Below are 18,550 nucleotides of genomic sequence, written 5' to 3'. Positions count from 1 at the left end.
AACCTGGCTTAATACGCACACCAAGACCTCAGTCACGTGCACCTCATCCACAAATGCCTCCATTAGCAAGACAAGCTTTTTCAAATTTGTCAGAGGCTTTGTCAGGATTTTTTGACACTCTTCTAAACTCGTTTGATGCCGTACGAATCCTTTTCCAGGTCTTCAGAACTAATACAAGACCCAGAGGAATTACCTACTGAACCGGTACAATCTCCTCCGCATACATCACCAATTCCTGACTTACCATTACCAGGTCATTAATCATCCCCTCCCACTTCACCATCTTCATCAACAGGGTTACCCCTCAGACCCACCAGAACAGCCTCAGGAGCCTTATTCGCCCCTGAGGACCTTTCATACCCAAAGTTCCTAGACAAATTGGGATCCATCTTACATTTAGATGTCCAGAAGCTTCCGTACCCCAGATCCGAAACACTCAGTTTATTAAAAATTTTTGATACACCAGGAGAACAAACATCACTCCCTTCACAGGAGGTTTTGGACAATGTCCTCCAAAAGGCTTGAGAGACTCCTCACTCGCGGCAGTCTCACAGAAAACAGATTCTGGATGCCCAAATCTTCTCATTACACTTTCACGCAGTTACCACATACCTCTATAGTGGTCGAGTCTGCTATGCAGCGCTCTTTTTTTTTTTTTTTTTTTTAAACACATGCCTCATCCTCCTGGTCGCAACGACCGTACCCTAGACGATATACCAAAACTACATGCTAACAGCTCAGATACAAACCCACCAATTCTACATGATCCAATACATGTATGAATGTATCCAAGCTACAAAGGGCATACTTACATCCACCGCGGAACCACTCCCACCTCCGCTCCAGGACATGGAAGAGTGCTCTCGCCATCTCCTAAGAGCCGTTTATGAAGGCTTCAAAACTTCCTCAAGATCCTCTGCGACAGCCATTGCAGCTTGTCACATCGCCTGGCTTCGGGCCAGCGCTATTAGAGAAGACCTTCACGAAAAGCTCGCCAACTTACCTTGTGCTGGCAACAATTTGTTTGAAAAGTTCCATGACAATGTTACCAAGCTGAAATAACCAAACGGTAGCCGTTCAATCTTTAAAGACCCCTTCTACTTTTTCGTCCTCTCGACGCTATTTCAGAAATACCAGACGTCAACAGTTTTCATGTCGTCCTTGCCGCTCTTTTCAGCAATTTAGGACCCCGTCTTACCTACCATGCCAACTTTCACAGACACAGCAACATTGGCCTCAGAATAAAAGGGGAAGACCCAGGAATCAAAGGCAACAGGCGCGCAACAATCTGTAGCTCCTGGCAAGTCAGCGCAATCTTTTTAAGGAATCAGCCACCACTACTACCTCAGGCGCCCCGGAAAGGATTACACATAGTTTCCCAGCCTGGCAAGACATAACATCAGACTGCTGGGTCCTTGATATAGTGAAACAAGGTTACCAACTTCAGTTTGCCAAAAAAACCCTTCTACCTCACCCTATCACTCATTCACTTCAACAACCTCATCCTCAACTCGGAGAGAAAATAGCCTCACTTTTACAACAGCGGGCAATCCGAGTTGTCCCACTGAAAACCCGCACCACGGGCTACTAGTCTCCATATTTCCTCATTCCTAAGAAAACCGGAGGCCTTTGCCCAATTCTGGATCTTTGAAAATTGAACAAAAATCTAGTCCAGTTCAAAATGGTGTCCCTCAAATCCATTCTACCACTCCTGCAACCCAATGATTGGATGTGCTCAATAGACTTGAAGGATGCCTATACAGATATTCCTATCCATCCAGCCTCATGGCAATACCTATGCTTCCAATATAAGCAACAGCATTACCAGTACAAAGTCCTGCCCTTTGACCTATCAGTGGCCCCCAGAGTTTTTACCAAATGTATGATAGTAGTGGTGGCTCACCTACATCAAAACGGAATGACTATTTTTCCCTACCTGGGCGACTGGCTCATAGTAGCCTCAATTCGGGAAACACTACTCTATCACCTTCGGCAAGTAATCCACTGCCTACAGAACTTGGGACTAGTAGTAAACTATCACAAATCGCATTTGACACCTACTCAAATCCTGCAGTTCATTGGCGCTGATCTGGATACCATTCGACACAGAGCGTACCTACCGGAGGAGAGAAAACAAATGTGCCAGCTCCTCCGCTCCCTCAACCGAATGCACAACCCTACAGCATGGCAAGTATTGACAGTCTTGGGTCGTATGGCAGCAGCCCTATTCACAGTACCCAATACCAGACCCAATATGCATCGTCTACAGTTGGGCTTGAAACAGTGGAAACACTCTCAACCACTGACACACTGCCTCCTACTTACAGCAGAAATGCAAAAAGACATAGCTTGGTGGCTCAAGAAGCCTACATTCTCCAAAGAAGCTTTGTTCAACCCTCCCCCCTCACAATGCAGTCCTTACCACAGATGCATCTCAAAAGGGCTGGGGAGCCCATCTAGACTTTCTCGAGACCCAAAGTTTGTGGTCTCTTCCAGAGCAGAACTTGCAAATCAACTTATTAGAACTCAGAGCGATTCGAAACGCCCTACAAGCCTTTCAAACCCATCTACAGGGATGAAGAGTGATTTATACAGACACACCAAGTGGTGATGTTTTACATAAACAAGGAGGGTCCACTTCATGGTCCCTTTGCAAGGAAGCCATGTTAATCTTCCAACTAGCACATCAGAATTCCATTCACTTACAGGCAACTTAACTGCCAGGAATAGCCAACACAAGGGCAGACAGACTGTCGAGTGTTTTATCCCCACAAATGGACACTCAACCATCAGATAGCTCACGAGCTATTTCGACAATGGGGAATGCCGACAATAGACCTCTTTGCGATGGAAACCAATGCACAGGTTCCTCTGGCCCAGCCCAAACCGAGTAGCGCAAGATGCGTTCCTGCTTTCTTGGACGGAGGGCTTAATGTATGCCTTTCCACCAATACGACTCCTCACACAGACTATTCAAAAATGCATGGCAGATGCGGTTCAATTGATACTCATAGCACCCACTTGGCCCAGACAACCATGGTACTGCTACCTTCTACGTCTCCATCGCAGAACCGATTCTGCTACCAAATCAACCAGATCTATTGGTGCACAGCAGGGAACTCTTCTCCACCCGCTACAGTCTTCCCTCCATTTGACAGCATGGAGATTGAGCGGTTCCTTTTAACAGAACAAGGCATATCCACAGCTGCTCAAAAAGTCCTTCTAGAATCTAGGAAACTATCCACTAGACACAGTTAGTTTCAAAGCAGAGGAATTGGCTATTTTCTTCCAAGACAAAATATCCAACCTGCTAAAGCGATTGACCCCCAGTAACACTGCTCTCAATAATGCTCTTCACCTATTAAACAAAGGAACCTCCTTTGAATCATTCGATCCCATCACAGCCTCTGAGGTCCTTCTGTTACTTAAGAAAATGAAACCTTCCTCCCACCCCTTCGACCAAATACCTTCAAAGCTCCTCCTACTAATACCGGAAACAATTGCCAAAACACTGGCGGATATCATCAACTGTTCTTTGTCCCGGGGACTATTTCCAGATGACCTTAAACTAGCTTCTTTAAAACCGCTCTTAAAGAAACCTAATCTAGACCCCCAAGGACCCCAACAACTTCCGTCCGATTTCCAATCTTCCATTTATTGCCAAGATCATGGAAAAGCTTGTCAACACTCAACTCTCTAACTACATTGAAGATCACAAAATACTGTACCCCTCTCAATATGGATTCCGTAAAGCTTTAAGCACGGAAACTCTACTCATATCCCTGACAGACCATATCATCATGGGTCTAGACAAAGGCCAATCCTTTCTACTTATTCTCTTAGATCTTTCGGCCACATTTGACACCGTTAACCATTCCATCCTCCTCATTCAAATGGCAAACATAGGAATTTCTGGAACTGCACTATCATGGTTCAATACTTTCCTCAGCAATAGAGGCTATAAGGTCAAAATCCACAAAAAAGAATCCTCCCACTATACTTCATCTCTAGGAGTTCCACAGGGCTCCTCCCTATCCCCTACTCTCTTTAATATATACCTTCTTCCGCTTTGCCAACTGCTAACCCACTTGAAACTAACTCACTTCCTATATGCCGACGATGTGCAAATCTTGATCCCCATTAAAGAAACCATCTCCAAAACTCTTGAATATTGGGAAATTTGCCTTCGAGAAATTAATCTCCTTCTCACTAGTCTAAATCTGATATTAAATACGGCTAAGACGGAACTTCTTATCTCTCCAGAAAATAGTAACACCTCTCCGTGTCTTCCAACCAACCCACTCACCACCCAAACAAGGGACTTAGGAATAATTATCGACAACCGTCTTAACTTAAAATCCTTCAAACAAACAAACAACAAAAGACGGCTTCTATAAACTACAGGTTCTGAAAAGAATCAAACCTCTCCTTCACGTGCGAGACTTCAGAACGGTCCTTCAAGCAGTTATCTTTTCTAAGATAGACTATTGTAACTCTATCTTACTTGGACTCCCTTCCACATCCATTAAACCCCTCCAGATGCTCCAGAACTCTGCTGCGAGAATTCGGACTAATACCAGGAGAAGAGATCACATCTCTCCCACTCTCAAGAACTTACACTGGCTGCCGATACACTTTAGAATTATCCACAAATCAATCACCATCATCTATAAAGCTATCCATCACCATGCTATGCTCGACCTACAAATCCCACTCAAACGACACACATCCACTAGACCCATCAGAGAAGCCTACAGAGGATCACTCCTCGTTCCCCAAACCAAAACCACACATTTAACGTTCAGAGACCGAGCCTTCTCCACAGCCGGACCTTCACTATGGAATTCTATTCCCCCGGATCTGAGACAAGAACCATGCCTAACTACATTCAGAAAAAGGCTTAAGACTTGGCTATTTAAGCAAGCCTTCCCAGTTGAATGACAGCATCATTTTTTAAGAGACTTCACAATATAATGTAAATAGTTAATCCTAACTGCTCAATTATCTTGCTCTAATTCTTCTCCCCAGTTTATATATACCTTGTTGTAATGTAACTTTATGACCTCTTTGCACTTGTTAATGTTTCGTTTCTGCGTTTCACACCCCCCTTGTTTTATGTAAACCAGCATGATGTGATTTCTAATCACGAATGCCGGTATAGAAAAACTCTAAATAAATGGAAAAGGTATTCGGCTTGGTGTGCATCCTATAACATTCCTCAATTGGATTGTTCCCCTTAACTACTTCTGGATTACCGCCACTCGTTTTGTGACCAGATTGGCAACTTCCTCAATCCGAGTTCACCTGAGTGCCATAGCAGCATACCATAGGCCTTATCACAACCAATCTATTTCAAATCACCCCTTGATCTCTCGTTTTATCACGGGTTTATCACATATTCATCCGCCAGTCTCTAAACCACAAGTTTATTTAGCACTTTTATATACCGATTTTCCAGTAACAGAATTACTAATCAAGTCTGTTTACATTCTAAACGGTAACCATGACAAGAGGATGTCTTACAATAAACAGGTAGATTGAACTTGGATAAAAATAAATGGGGTTAACAACATAAAGTAAAAGTTATAGGGCCTAATGTAGGCTGGAGTTAAGAACAGGTGTTGGGCATAAGGCTAGGTTATTAATAAGTTCCATGGAATTTGAACATTGTATTGGAACAACTCAGGCTTCCTCCATTCGAACCCATCAATTCGGCCCACGTTAAATACCTCACATAGAAAGTAGTATTTTTAGTAGCAATAACCTCTGCAAGATGAGTCAGTGAATTACAAGCTTTAGTTCACTACGCTCCCTATCTGCAATTTTATCACCACAAAGCAGTTCTACGGACTCACCCGGCCTTTCTCCCGAAAGTGGTGCCACAATTCCACTTAAACCAAACAATAGAACTTCCAACGTTTTTTCCCAAACCTCATACTAATAATAGGAAACGCATGCTACACACTCTGGACTGCAAACGAGCGTTAGCATACTACAAAGAGGACACATTCCAATAACTGTACCTACCAGCTCTTTCTCATTCAACCCAAATACACCGGGTCTCCCAGTGTCTAAATGCACTATCTCCAGCTGGTTAACTCAATGTATCCAGTTCTGCTATAAGAGACATTTGCCTCTCAAATGCTTACCAAGTCAGAGCAATGGCAACCTCCACTGCACATCTGACATGTTCAACCTGTGGACATTTGCAAAGCAGCTACGTGGTCCTCTTCACACGTTTACATCACATTACTGCCTAGATCAACAAACTGCAGCGGATGCAAAACTAGGACAAGCTTCTTGCAATCTCTATCTACTTAGTCGCCTACTACCCTTTCACAGATCATGCAGGCAGAAGACACAAAATTAACACTGCGTGCTCGGGAGCTTGGGACTCCCATGACAGCATGGCTAATTCATCCTGCTGTCTACGGAAACACCGTTTACAGTTCCTCTGAAGAAAGGCAAGTTTGCTTACCGTAAAGTGGCAATGTGGGGTCTGTTCACATCTTCACAAAGAATTCTAGTGGACAAATGGGCATCAGCAGATGTGGTATTTGGGGGCCTGGTTCTGCAAACAGTAGTCCCTATTAGGTACTGCTGTGCCAAGTCCCCTTTGACCGGAGTGCAAGAGAAGAGGAGAGAAACTTCTTAGCATCCTTGTTATTTCTATTAGCTCCTGCAACAGGGCCATCTTGTCCAATTTAGTAGCTTGGCTGCTAGTTTAAATTGAGGTAACCATTTTAGTTCCTTGTCAGAACAGTCAAAATAGACTTCTATTTTTGTTTCAAATACTGGTTAAGTGCTCAGACTGGAGAGGGATTTTAGGGTAACATCTAGACCTCTGTGGTTACCGGTATGGGCAGTACCCATTGGTTTTAACTGTCATAGGAATTGTTAAAAGGGAACACAATGACAATTTCTTCTGCATGTAAAGTTTAAGCAGGGGAAAAATCTTGTCACTTCAATCCCACTTTGAATTTTAAGCTGGTCATAATTACTGTTGCTCCTTGTGACCTTGGGCAAGTCACTTCACCCTCCATTGCCTCAGGTACAAACTTAGATTGGGGATAGGGAAATACCTACAGTACCTGAATGTAATCTGCTTTGAAATGCCAAAAAGCAGAATATAAAAATACTTCAGGTGTGACCTGCTTGCATCTCAGAATAACCAGCAACCTACAACTGAGACAGGTGCTGCTTATGCTGGTTTATAAAGCTTGCACCTTTCCTTACTGCACAGAAGTGAGGGCAAAGCCAGAGATCAGACTATAGAGGGGAATGCTCTGTAGCAGTTACATCTATTTTTATTTAAAATATTTATAGTCCACTTACAGTGGAAGGCTCCATTCTTTGATTTTTGAGATGTATAACAAAATATCAGCATGCATCATTCTGTTTCTAGGTCCTTGTGCAGGTGCTAGAGCAAGGTTACAAGGGCTTGGGCATCCATAGCTGTGGCTCTTTCTATTGTCTGAAGCTTCCTTTTTGGTTTTTGCCCCTTTCCAGATACCGGACCACCAAGGACATTATCCTGCCATTCCGCGTGATCCCCCTGGTACGGGAGGTGGGACGCACCAAGCTGGAAGTGAAAGTAGTGATAAAATCCAACTTCAAACCCTCACTACTGGCACAGAAAATTGAAGTAAGACCAAGCAGGTCACAAAGAAGGAAGCTGTTACCCATTTGGTGAAACAGATAGCTGAATACCATTAGCAGTGGCCGTTAAATTAGCATCTTGCCCAAAGTTCTGCTGTAAACTGCCTAGCATGGTTTCTCCTTTTAGGCGGTATATAAAAACTTTTTTAAATAGTCTGCTACAGAGGTAAATGCTTTGTTATGTAACAGAGTTTAGAGGAGCTTGGTGCTGACAAGGGAATACTAGAACCTTTTATTCCTTCTATGGAGAGTGTGTTCAGGTGCATGCTGAGCTGTCTTCCAGATATGCAAACGTTTTGTGGCTCTGACCTTTCAAATATTGGCCTTGTAGGTTATGCTGATGCAGGATTTGTGCATCTCATTACGCTGCTTGGCCTTCATTCCAAACTTGTAGTCTACATGTTTGTTAAAATCTCTGCTAATACAGTCCTTCTGATTGCATGTCTCCCCCCCCCCCCCCCTCCATTTTCTGATGGGTTAAGTAATAAGATGTAATAGACATTCCCTGTACGTACCAGGATCAGTCCAGAGTCCTGGGTTTTGCCCCCCCCTCTAGCAGATGGAGACAGAAGTTTACAAAACCAAACTCCGCCTATATCTAGGCTGGTGCCACCTACAGTCTGAGGCTCCTATGGAAATCAGTATAGCTGGAAGCTTAGACTGGGAAATGTTTTACAAAACAGGTAATGGGTGAATACAGACCTTACTACATGTAAAATAAATAGTAACACAGCTTGGAGGAATAGAAAGAAGGTTGTAGGCCTGCTGGGCCTAAAGTTGCTGGGCACACATTCTTCTGTTCTAAAGGAATAAAAGCAAGGTCGCAGGCCTAGCGTAAACACATTCACAGGAAAGAGGAACCTTTCCCAGATGGGGGGGAGGACGTGAGCTCTGCTCACCTCATGAGCAGCGGTGAAGCTGCAGAGCTTTGGGTTTCCTTCAGCAGGCATGCAGACTTAGCAACAAGAGAGCAGAGGAAGGAAAGCCCAGATACAGTAAGGATGATACAAACCTGTGAAAGCTTCAGCACTATCTGCGCAGCAGCCTTCATACACATGGGTGTGCAGTGCAGAGAAGGGAGAGGGGGCAGATCATAGTTGAAAAAGAGATGTTTTTTGAAGGGTACTACCTAGTAGGAATTAATGCTCTAAAGTAAATGTGTGTTGTGTTCCCTGTACGTACCTGGATCAGTCCAGACAGTGGGTTATGTCCCCAATCCAGCAGATGGAGTCAGCACAAGCTTTGAGGGGGCGTATCCATATATACTACTACCCCCCTCTGCAGGAGTTCAGTATCTTCTGACTCCAGCAGATGAGAGTAGGGGAATCAGGCTTCCCCTCCTTTTTCTTCACTTTCTTGCTTGATTATGGCTTGTTGTCTTTTTCTGTGGATCAAGTTTGTATCAAGTTTGTATTAAGTTTAAAAAAAAAAAAGAAAAGTAAGGCAGAGTTCTTTCAACTTCTGGGGAGTGGCTTATCTTCCTTGTCTCTTCTCTGCGGCCTTGCTGTTTATTTCTCGTTGCAGCCAGGGGTAAGTTTGTTTTTCCTTTGTAGTTTTTTCTTTCACAGCTCAGCCCCCGGTGCCCGCAAAAGCCGGTGGAGCCGGCCTCTTCGCTCTTTACTCCCTCACCCGCGGCCATTTTACAGCTCCTCATGGGTTGCTGAGCCATTTAGAGAAAGATGTCTGGGGCGGGTCGTGAGGCAGGGAAGGCTCCCCCGCGGCACCCTCCTCTATTTTCGGACAGCGGGCAGTGCGGGCCGACCGGGCCCCCCCGCAGCGGCGCTTTTGTGCGCGTGGCCCCCCCCGCCCGTGGCTTTTTCTTTTCTCCTACAGCGATCCCGATGCCGCGGCTGTCCCGCTGTGTGGCCTGCGGAGACCCGGGGTCCCGGATTTCCCGGGAGGGCATCTGTGCACGATGCCTTCCCGGGGGGGAAGGTACCTCACAGTCCCTGACTGATTTCTCTTTTTTGCCCGGGCGGCGCGGGCCGGCCACTCCGCCATTTTTGGCGGGAACGGCGGCCATTTTACATTCTGAGCGCCCTGAGGCGCAGGCCACGAGAGGGAACTGATCCCTGGAGGCCACAAGGGAGAACGGATCCCTGGAGGACTCTACCAGCGGGGATGTTCCCCCGATTTTGGTGCAGGAACCAAGCACCCAGAGCCAGGGAGCAGGAACCACGCCGCCCCCGAAGCGCACCCGAGCAGGCCGGGGTTCTCTCCGGAGTTTATCCTGCTCATGCATACCGCTTATCTGCAGGGGCTGGAAGCACCTGTGGGACCCCCCCCCCCCAACCCTCCGGGAGTGGGGGCCTCCCGCCTTCCTACCCGGGTCTGATCCAAGCCCACGGCAGTGGGGGCGGTGCCAGACCCAGCGGGACATGGACTTGACCTCCCGGACGGGGGACAAGGGGACGGCACGCAGGAGGGGGATGGTCCGCGTACCCTACGCCTCTTCCAGAGGGAAGAGCTGGACGACCTCATCCCGCAGATCATCCAAGAATTAGATTTGGACCCGCCACCAGACCCGCCTGCCCCAGTAGCTCCCACTGTCGTCACTTCTTCAAGGAAGGGAGATCCTGTCCTGGCGGCACTCCGGCCGAGGGCTCGGGCTTTTCCCATTCATGACTCGTTTTTACAACTTCTCACCAGGGAATGGGACACCCCGGAGGCCTCCCTGAAGAGCAGCCAGGCTATGGAAAAGCTGTACCCGCTCCCCGAAGATTTTCTGGACCTCATCAAGGTCCCAAAGGTGGACTCCGCAGTGCGGCGGTCACGAAGAGGACGACTATCCCAGTGACGGGAGGTGCGGCGTTGCGGGACACACTGGATCGTAAGTTGGAAGTTTTCCTTAAGCGGTTTTTCGAGGTCTCCGCTCTGGGTATGCGGGCGGTGATGTGCAGTTCCCTTGCCCAGCGGGCTAGTCTCCTTTGGGTGCAACAACTCCTCACGTCTCAGAACCTGCCGTCCGATGAGGCTGCCCAGGCAGATCAGCTAGAAGCCGCAGTGGCGTATGGGGCGGACGCCTCGTACGACCTTTTTCGGGTCCTCGCAAGGTCCATGGTTTCGGTAGTGGCAGCACGACGACTACTGTGGCTACGCAATTGGGCGGCTGATACGTCCTCTAAGTCGAGTCTGGGCTCTCTTCCCTTCAGGGGCAAGTTCCTCTTCGGGGAGGATTTGGACCAGATCAAGTCCCTGGGGGAGAACGCTGTTCATCGGCTGCCGGAGGATAGTTTTCGACCATCCAGAGCATTTTTCTTCTTCTCGGACCAGAGCGCAACGGCGCTACAGGGGATACAGACAGACGGGCTCCCGGTCATCCGCCCCCAGGTCTCAGCCCTGGTCGCGCTCCTTTCGTGGGCGTCGGCCCGCACACACTACTCCCGGAACCGGGAACCCCTATACCAAGTCTTCACAATGATGTCAGTCTCGCCCACTCCCCTGTCCCCAGGATTGGGGACCGACTAACGTATTTCTACGCGGAGTGGGCACGGATCACCTCGGACCAGTGGGTCCTGGATACCATAAAACACGGCTACGCATTGGAATTTGTCCGCCCCCCCGCAGGGAAGGTTCATCTTTTCCCCCTGTGGCTCGGACCTCAAGAGAGGAGCGGTGCAGCTGACTCTGGACAGACTCCGGGAGATAGGCGCTATTGCGCCCGTACCCTTCGGAGAGGTGGGCTCGGGCCACTATTCCATCTATTTCGTCGTACCAAAGAAGGACGGTTCCTTCCGGCCTATCCTAGACCTCAAGGAAGTCAACAAATCCCTTCGAGTCGTTCGGTTCCGCATGGAAACGCTCCGGTCAGTGATTGCGGCGGTGCATCGGGGGGAGTTCCTCGCCTCCCTGGACTTAACGGAGGCCTACCTGCACATTCCCATCCGCCCGGACCACCACCGTTTCCTTCGTTTCAAAATTCTGGACCAGCATTTTCAGTTCACGGCTCTCCCGTTCGGATTGGCGACGGCGCCGCGCACCTTCACCAAGATCATGGTAGTCGTGGCGGCAGCTCTCCAGAAGGAGGGCATCCTGGTTCATCCTTATCTGGACAATTGGCTCCTCCAGGCGAAGTCATTCGATCATGGACGCTCAGCGGTGACTCGAGTAGTACGGTTTCTACATTCCCTGGGATGGGTAGTGAACTTCTCCAAGAGCTCCTTCATGCCCTCGCAACGCTTGGGTTTTTTTTGGGGGCGACCTTCGACACCCTACTGGGCAAAGTTTTTCTGCGCCAGGACAAAGCTCAATCCTTGCGGGATCACACACGACGGTTCTCTGTGTTACCAGAGCCCACCTCCTGGGACTACCTGCAACTCCTGGGAGTGATGGGGTCCACCATCGACCTTGTACCTTGGGCTTTCGCGCACCTCAGGACCTTACAGTGGGCGCTCCTCTCCGTTGGAAACCAGTATCGCAGGACTACCAGATGATTCTCCCGCTCCCGCAGAATGCCAGGGACAGTCTGGGCTGGTGGTTGGATCCGCCGAACCTGGCCTGTGGCGTGTCCCTCGATCTGCCAAATTGGGTGGTGGTGACCACCGATGCCAGTCTAGCAGGCTGGGGTGCAGTCTGCGATCGAAGCGCCACGCAGGGGACGTGGTCCACGGTGGAGGCGAAGTGGTCAATCAACCGTCTGAACACCCGAGCGGTCCGGCTAGCTCTGCGACATTTCCTCCCGCTTCTTCGGAACCGGGAAGTCAGAATCCTATCGGACAACGCTACCACCGTGGCCTACATCAACCGACAAGGAGGCACGCGCAGCCCGCAGGTCGCGCTCGAGGCGGCGCTGCTGATGCAATGGGCGGAGCGTCATCTCGTCCGGCTAGCGGCCTCGCACATCGCCGGTGTGGACAACGTCCAGGCGGACTTCCTCAGTCGTCAACTGCTGGACCCTGGAGAGTGGTCTCTCTCAGACAAAGCGATGCAACTTCTCGTCCATCGGTGGGGGGCCCCCCACTTGGATCTGATGGCGTCCGCTCTCAACACCAAGGCTCCACGCTTCTTCAGTCGCCGGAGAGAGCGCGGCGCGGAGGGAGTGGATGCCCTGGTCCTCCCGTGGCCGCCACATCTTCTGCTCTACGCTTTTCCACCATGGCCCCTGGTGGGCAGGATGCTCCGCAGAATAGAAAGCCATCAGGGGACCGTGGTTTTCGTCGCCCCAGAATGGCCCAGGCGACCCTGGTTTGTGGACCTGCTACAGCTGGTGATCGGGCCAATCAGGCTGGGGCACCTCCCCCAGCTCCTACATCAGGGCCCGGTATTTTTCGAGCAGGCAGAACTCTTCTGTCTTGCGGCCTCGACGTCAGCAGCCTATGTTCGAGTCTGGAAGGTGTTCGAGCTGTGGTGTACCAGCCAGGCCACGAGACCCGCTAAGGCTTCTGTACCTCAGATCCTTCAGTTTCTACAGGCGGGGGTGGAAAAAGGGCTCGCCTATAATTCACTACGGGTTCAGGTGGCCGCCCTTGGTTCGCTGTTGAGCGATAGGGCTCTCTTCTACAGTATCCTGACATGCTCGTTTTCTCAAGGGTGTCAAGCATATGCGTCCTCCGTTACGGGACCCTTGTCCCTCCTGGAGTCTTAACCTTGTGCTTCGCTCCCTGTCGGGACCACCGTTCAAGCCGCTGCGCAGCGCAACGATAAAGGATCTCACTCTCAAGACTGTATTTCTTGTGGCCATCTGTTCCGCTCGACGCATCTCGGAGCTGCAGGCTCTGTCGTGTAGAGAGCCCTATCTCCGTTTCTCCGACTCTGGAGTTTCGCTTCGCACTGTTCCCTCCTTCCTTCTGAAGGTGGTTTCTGCATTCCATGTGGACCAGACGGTGGAGTTGCCGTCCTTCTCTTCCTCAGAGCCGAAGTCTCTCCGTCTCTTGAATGTCAAGCGCACTCTGCGCCTCTATCTGGAGGCTACAAATGAGTTCCGGACCTCTGACCATCTCTTCGTACTCTGGGCTGGTCCTAAGAAGGGGTCTCAGGCCTCGAAGACTACCATTGCCAGATGGCTGAAGGCCGGCATTGCTGCTTCCTACATTGGGGCGGGTCGGACTCCCCCACCCGGAATCGTAGCGCATTCTACACGTTCTCAGGCGGCTTCCTGGGCGGAGGCTCACTCGGTATCCTCTCAAGAAATTTGTAGAGCAGCCACCTGGAAATCGTTACACACGTTCTCGAGGCACTATCGTCTGCACCTCGCCTCTTCGGTCTCTGGACACTTTGGCGAGCAGGTTCTCCGAGCAGGCCTCGCAAGGCCCCACCCGATTTAGGGAAGCTTGGGTACATCCCACTGTCTGGACTGATCCAGGTACGTACAGGGAAAAGAAAATTATTACTTACCTGCTAATTTTCGTTCCTGTAGTACCATGGATCAGTCCAGACGCCCACCGCGTTTGGGTTCTTGATCCTGCTCAGCTCTGCGCTACTTCTTGCTCGCAGTGTTCTGTGTCTTCACAGTCGTTTCTTTTCGCTGTTTTTCACAGCTCCCTACAAGTTGGTAGGATGTTTGCAGTTACTTGTTGCGGTTACAATTGTTTTCATTATCTGTTTCCACAAACTTGATCCTTCGGGGGTTTCTACTCTGGCTTTGATATACTCGATACTGAACTCCTGCAGAGGGGGTAGTAGTATATATGGATACGCCCCCTCAAAGCTTGTGCTGACTCCATCTGCTGGATTGGGGACATAACCCACTGTCTGGACTGATCCATGGTACTACAGGAACGAAAATTAGCAGGTAAGTAATAATTTTCTTTTTTGGGAGCTTGTAGCTGTGATTTAATGACGTCTATTGCCAGCTTTGTTCACATCTGACACTTTTCCCTAATGGGAAAAGGAGGAAAACCTTGTTAAACACTCTTCTTCCCCAGGTGGAGGCATCAGGTGCCAACTATACAAGAATTGATGGAGGAATGCCCCCAGGATAACTGAGAGCATAGGGCTTTGCACTAAACATTTTACAAATCTGCTATCACCTGTTAAAGTGGGTACATGTTGGAGCTAGCCTGAAGTCCAAAACTCTTGTAAAATGCTTTATAGCCAAAATTACTGTTCAAACAGCCTTCCTAGAGGAAATCTGTTCATCAGTAGGTTATCTGGTTTAAAAATGTGGTGCTTACTGCATTAAGGTTCTCTTCAATATTATTTGAGGGGAAGAGAGTAGCATTTGGGTCACTGTTCAATATTGGAATCTGTTATAAACCGCTGACTATTTTTTTTCCGAAGTGTTTCCAGAATCTTGAACCTCTTAAACTGATTTCTTGAATATTGTGCCTATAATAGTTAAATCGTATCTAGTAGTTAGCGATAAAGGTGCTGGGTGCATGAACTGCAGTGGGATTATGTCATGCTGAATCTAGTGAATCTTCTGTACGCCAGACTGCAGTTCACCTTATTTAGTGCTTGAAGAGTTCTCTGAAGTCAGTAGTTTTAAACTTAGATAATTTTTAAGGACTACTTTTATGGGCAAACCTAGAATGTGTTCAGTCATACTGGTCTTCTTTTTGTACTAGGTGCGTATTCCAACACCACTCAACACCAGTGGTGTACAAGTCATCTGCATGAAGGGGAAAGCCAAGTACAAAGCCAGTGAGAACGCAATAGTGTGGAAGTGAGTGTCTAGCAGGATTGTTCGGACGCCAATGCATATTTCTGCTTCTGTGGCGCCCGTCCTACTTTGTGACCTCCTTGTGTCTCTCTCTAGGATTAAACGAATGGCTGGGATGAAGGAGTCTCAAATCAGTGCAGAAATCGAACTCCTTCCTACCAATGATAAAAAGAAGTGGGCTCGGCCACCCATCTCCATGAACTTTGAGGTGAGACGGAGGGCAGGGGCGCGTAAGATTGCTGGCCAGCTACTTACGGCATTAGCAGCTACTAGTGTTGGAAGAGCTTTAGCAGCTGTACCAGCTTCATCATCTGCCTCTGAGTACATTAACTAAAAATGGCAGTAGCACAAATGTCTGCTCAGCTGTTCTATTCAAGTGATCAAATCAGAGCAGGTAATCTTGAGGATCCCGGGGACGAACAAAAAGCAGTCTCCATGTTGGACTGATGCAGATGCTGCTCAGAATGTGATATGGAAGTGGCTGTGCACGTGAACATTTAATTCCTGGGTGAATGCATGAAGCATGCCAAGAATATGGATTTCCTCTGCACTTAGGCAGGCCAATCCCCACAAGCGGGTTATGCACCTCCATCAGCAGATGGAGGCGGAGTAGAAGCTAATATTACAGATAGTTCTGCCCCAACATCAGCCTGCCAGTATTCTCAGTTTCCAACAGATGGTGGACATGCATTTGTCTAGCGGGGATTGCTTGTAGTAAAAACAAAAAAAACAAAAAAAAACTTAAAGGAAGCTTGTCACGCTGCTTATACTCCTGAGGGTACATCAATGGGTCCATCTCTGAGCACCTTTAGTCTGGCAGCTTTCTTTTTTTTTTCTTTATGCATTTTCCAAATACATTTCAAGAAATCACTTGAATTGCAATCAGATATAAGGAAATACAAAATCAAAAGGGAAAATAGGGGGGGGGGGGGGGGGAAAGTCTTATAATCAAAGTCCTCTATAGGGGGATCCAAGTCGACTACTGCAGGAATACTTTTGCCACTCTTTAAGGAAAAGATCTAGCGCATACAGGGAGCAAAATCAGTATTAACAGACTAAATTACTAGAATCTTACGCTTAGTCAGGAACAATAAAGGAACTTAACACTGCTGGTACTTCATCACTCAAAGAGGAGAGTTGTGAAGGTAAAAAGAAAAGAGATGAAACATTCTGGTATTTAATACATATTTGCAGGGAAAAAATACCCCATTCTAACACTCTGGGCCTTAACAAGAGCTGCTGCCTCAATCTATCCAAATCTGGATAGGCACAGACTTTGAGATCTAAAATGGTTTCCGCACGATGATGAAAAACCATCCTTCATATTCATTCTCAGTCAGTTCCAGAAGAAAAAATGCGATGAGTGTATCAGGAGTAACCAGTTCTTCTGGGAAGTTTCTAATATGTTAGTAAGATCCAGCTGAGGTGAACTAAGTTGTAAGGACCTGAATCCCCATTTGATCAGGAGGGCCCTTTTTAAGTGGTGGAATATAATGCACTCTTGAAACAGGCAATGCCTGCTCAGGGATTTTAAGAATGTCAAGCATCTTTTAGAAAATGTATAAAACAAAGGTTCCTCCCTTGCACTGGTTCTCCTTAATCATTTTTGATTGAATATCTGTGATGTCGCTAATATCCTTTTTGAAAGATTTACAGGAATTCTTATTCACATTGTTTCCAATGGATTTCAAGAGGTTATCCAAAATGCCCAGAGAACGAACTACCAAGCTCATTTTGGTTGAATGTTTAAAGTCTCTGTATCTTTTCCCAAATGGCATCTAATTAAAGCAGGTCTTACCAACTGTCTTCTGAATGGATGGTAAATCAAATATTTCTTTTACAATTCACTGAGAAACAGGGTTACTAGCGAGGTCACAGGAACTCTGGGGCAGCCATGGGGCCGGCACCTTTCTCACAGGACAAGCAGGATGGTAGTCCTCACAAATGGGTGACATCGAGGATGGAGCCCTGTACGGAAAACTTTTCTGTCAAAGTTTCAACAAGCTTTGACTGACACTGGCACACTGGGTGCACTGAGCATGCCCAGCCTGCAATTATCCCTGTGAGCCACAGGTGTCTCCCTCAGTCTTCTTTTTTCCGCTCTGCAGTCAGCATAGCGGTTGGAGCTCTGTGAGGATTTTTTAACTAATTACCTCATGGAAACACTTAACTTTTCACTTCAAAAAACACTTTTCCCTGCACAGGTCTCCCTCCGCGTACGTTTTTACGACGCTCGGTGAGTACTAATTCTTATTTTTCAGTCGGTTCCTGTCACTATCTTAAGGCTGTTAACTGACTGAAGCCTTCCCTTCCCCCATTTTTCAGTTAGCTTTAAACAGCTTGCGAGTATCTCTGTGACACTCTGCTTGCTTATGCTAGTGGGGTAGGGATTTTTTCCTTAACTTAGGACCTCTGTAGCTTCAAGTCCTTCGTTCCCTGGTACCCTCACGCAGTCGATACCTATCACTACACCGGTACCCTCCTAAACCGCCCTGGGCTTTTATATGTCATCAGCGCCCCTCCCCCCACGGTGCCCTGATGCCCTTATCCATGTTTTTTGCTTTTCAGTGCTACCAGGCTTTTTCCTCCTACGCACTGTTTTTTTTTCCTTGGGCTTCCTCGGTGCCGTCCCTACCCGGATGCATGCCATTGACGCACACGCTGTTAGTCACTGCCATGCATACTCGGGTCGCCGCCACCGCTGCCCGAGACACTTTTTAACGATCCCAGGGTCACTTCATCGATGCCACCCCCCCCTTTTGGGGATGCCATCGATGCCCCATCCTCCCCACCGATGTCCAGCCCTTTCCATCGGGGGGCATCGGTGCCACATCGATTCGTCGGTGGGCATCGATGCCGGATGGTCCCCATCGGTGGACATCGGTGCCGGATGGTCCCCATCGGTGGACATCGGTGCCGGATGGGCCCATCGATGGACATCGGTGCCGGATGGCTTGTCCGTCGATGGCATTGGTGCCGGATGGCCGTCCGTCGATGGCATCGGTGCCGGGTCCTTTTGCATCGATGGACACCGATGCCCAGGTGTTTCATCCATGGGCATCTATGTTAGAATGCATCCATCGAGGGCAGTCGATGCCAGGCTGCTCCCATCGGTGAAATTCGATGCCCAGGTGGATCCCATCGGTGGATATCCATGCCGGCTCGATTCCGTGGATGGGCGTTGATGCCAATGCCAGCCTTATGGCTGGCATCGATGCCCATGCCGATTCCAGGACTGGCGTTGATGCCGGGATGGAATTCATCGACTGGGAGATCCATGCCATCGATTCC

General features: G+C 48.4%; 1 protein-coding gene across 6 annotated transcripts in view; it reads left to right on the top strand.

The window, feature by feature from the left end:
• Window positions 1-18,550, top strand: part of AP2M1 (adaptor related protein complex 2 subunit mu 1) — a 124,650-nt gene that overhangs the window by 95,013 nt on the left and 11,087 nt on the right. For all 6 annotated transcript variants that reach the window (XM_029615116.1, XM_029615113.1, XM_029615115.1 and 3 more), the window contains 3 exons: window positions 7,510-7,645; window positions 15,165-15,262; window positions 15,356-15,467. In XM_029615116.1, the coding sequence (XP_029470976.1) occupies window positions 7,510-7,645; window positions 15,165-15,262; window positions 15,356-15,467 (346 nt within the window). The remainder of the gene's footprint in view (window positions 1-7,509; window positions 7,646-15,164; window positions 15,263-15,355; window positions 15,468-18,550) is intronic.

This window comes from Rhinatrema bivittatum, chromosome 9 (assembly GCF_901001135.1).
Source record: "Rhinatrema bivittatum chromosome 9, aRhiBiv1.1, whole genome shotgun sequence".
Classification (NCBI taxonomy): Eukaryota; Metazoa; Chordata; class Amphibia; order Gymnophiona; family Rhinatrematidae; genus Rhinatrema; species Rhinatrema bivittatum.
This window is presented reverse-complemented; position numbering and strand designations above follow the sequence as displayed.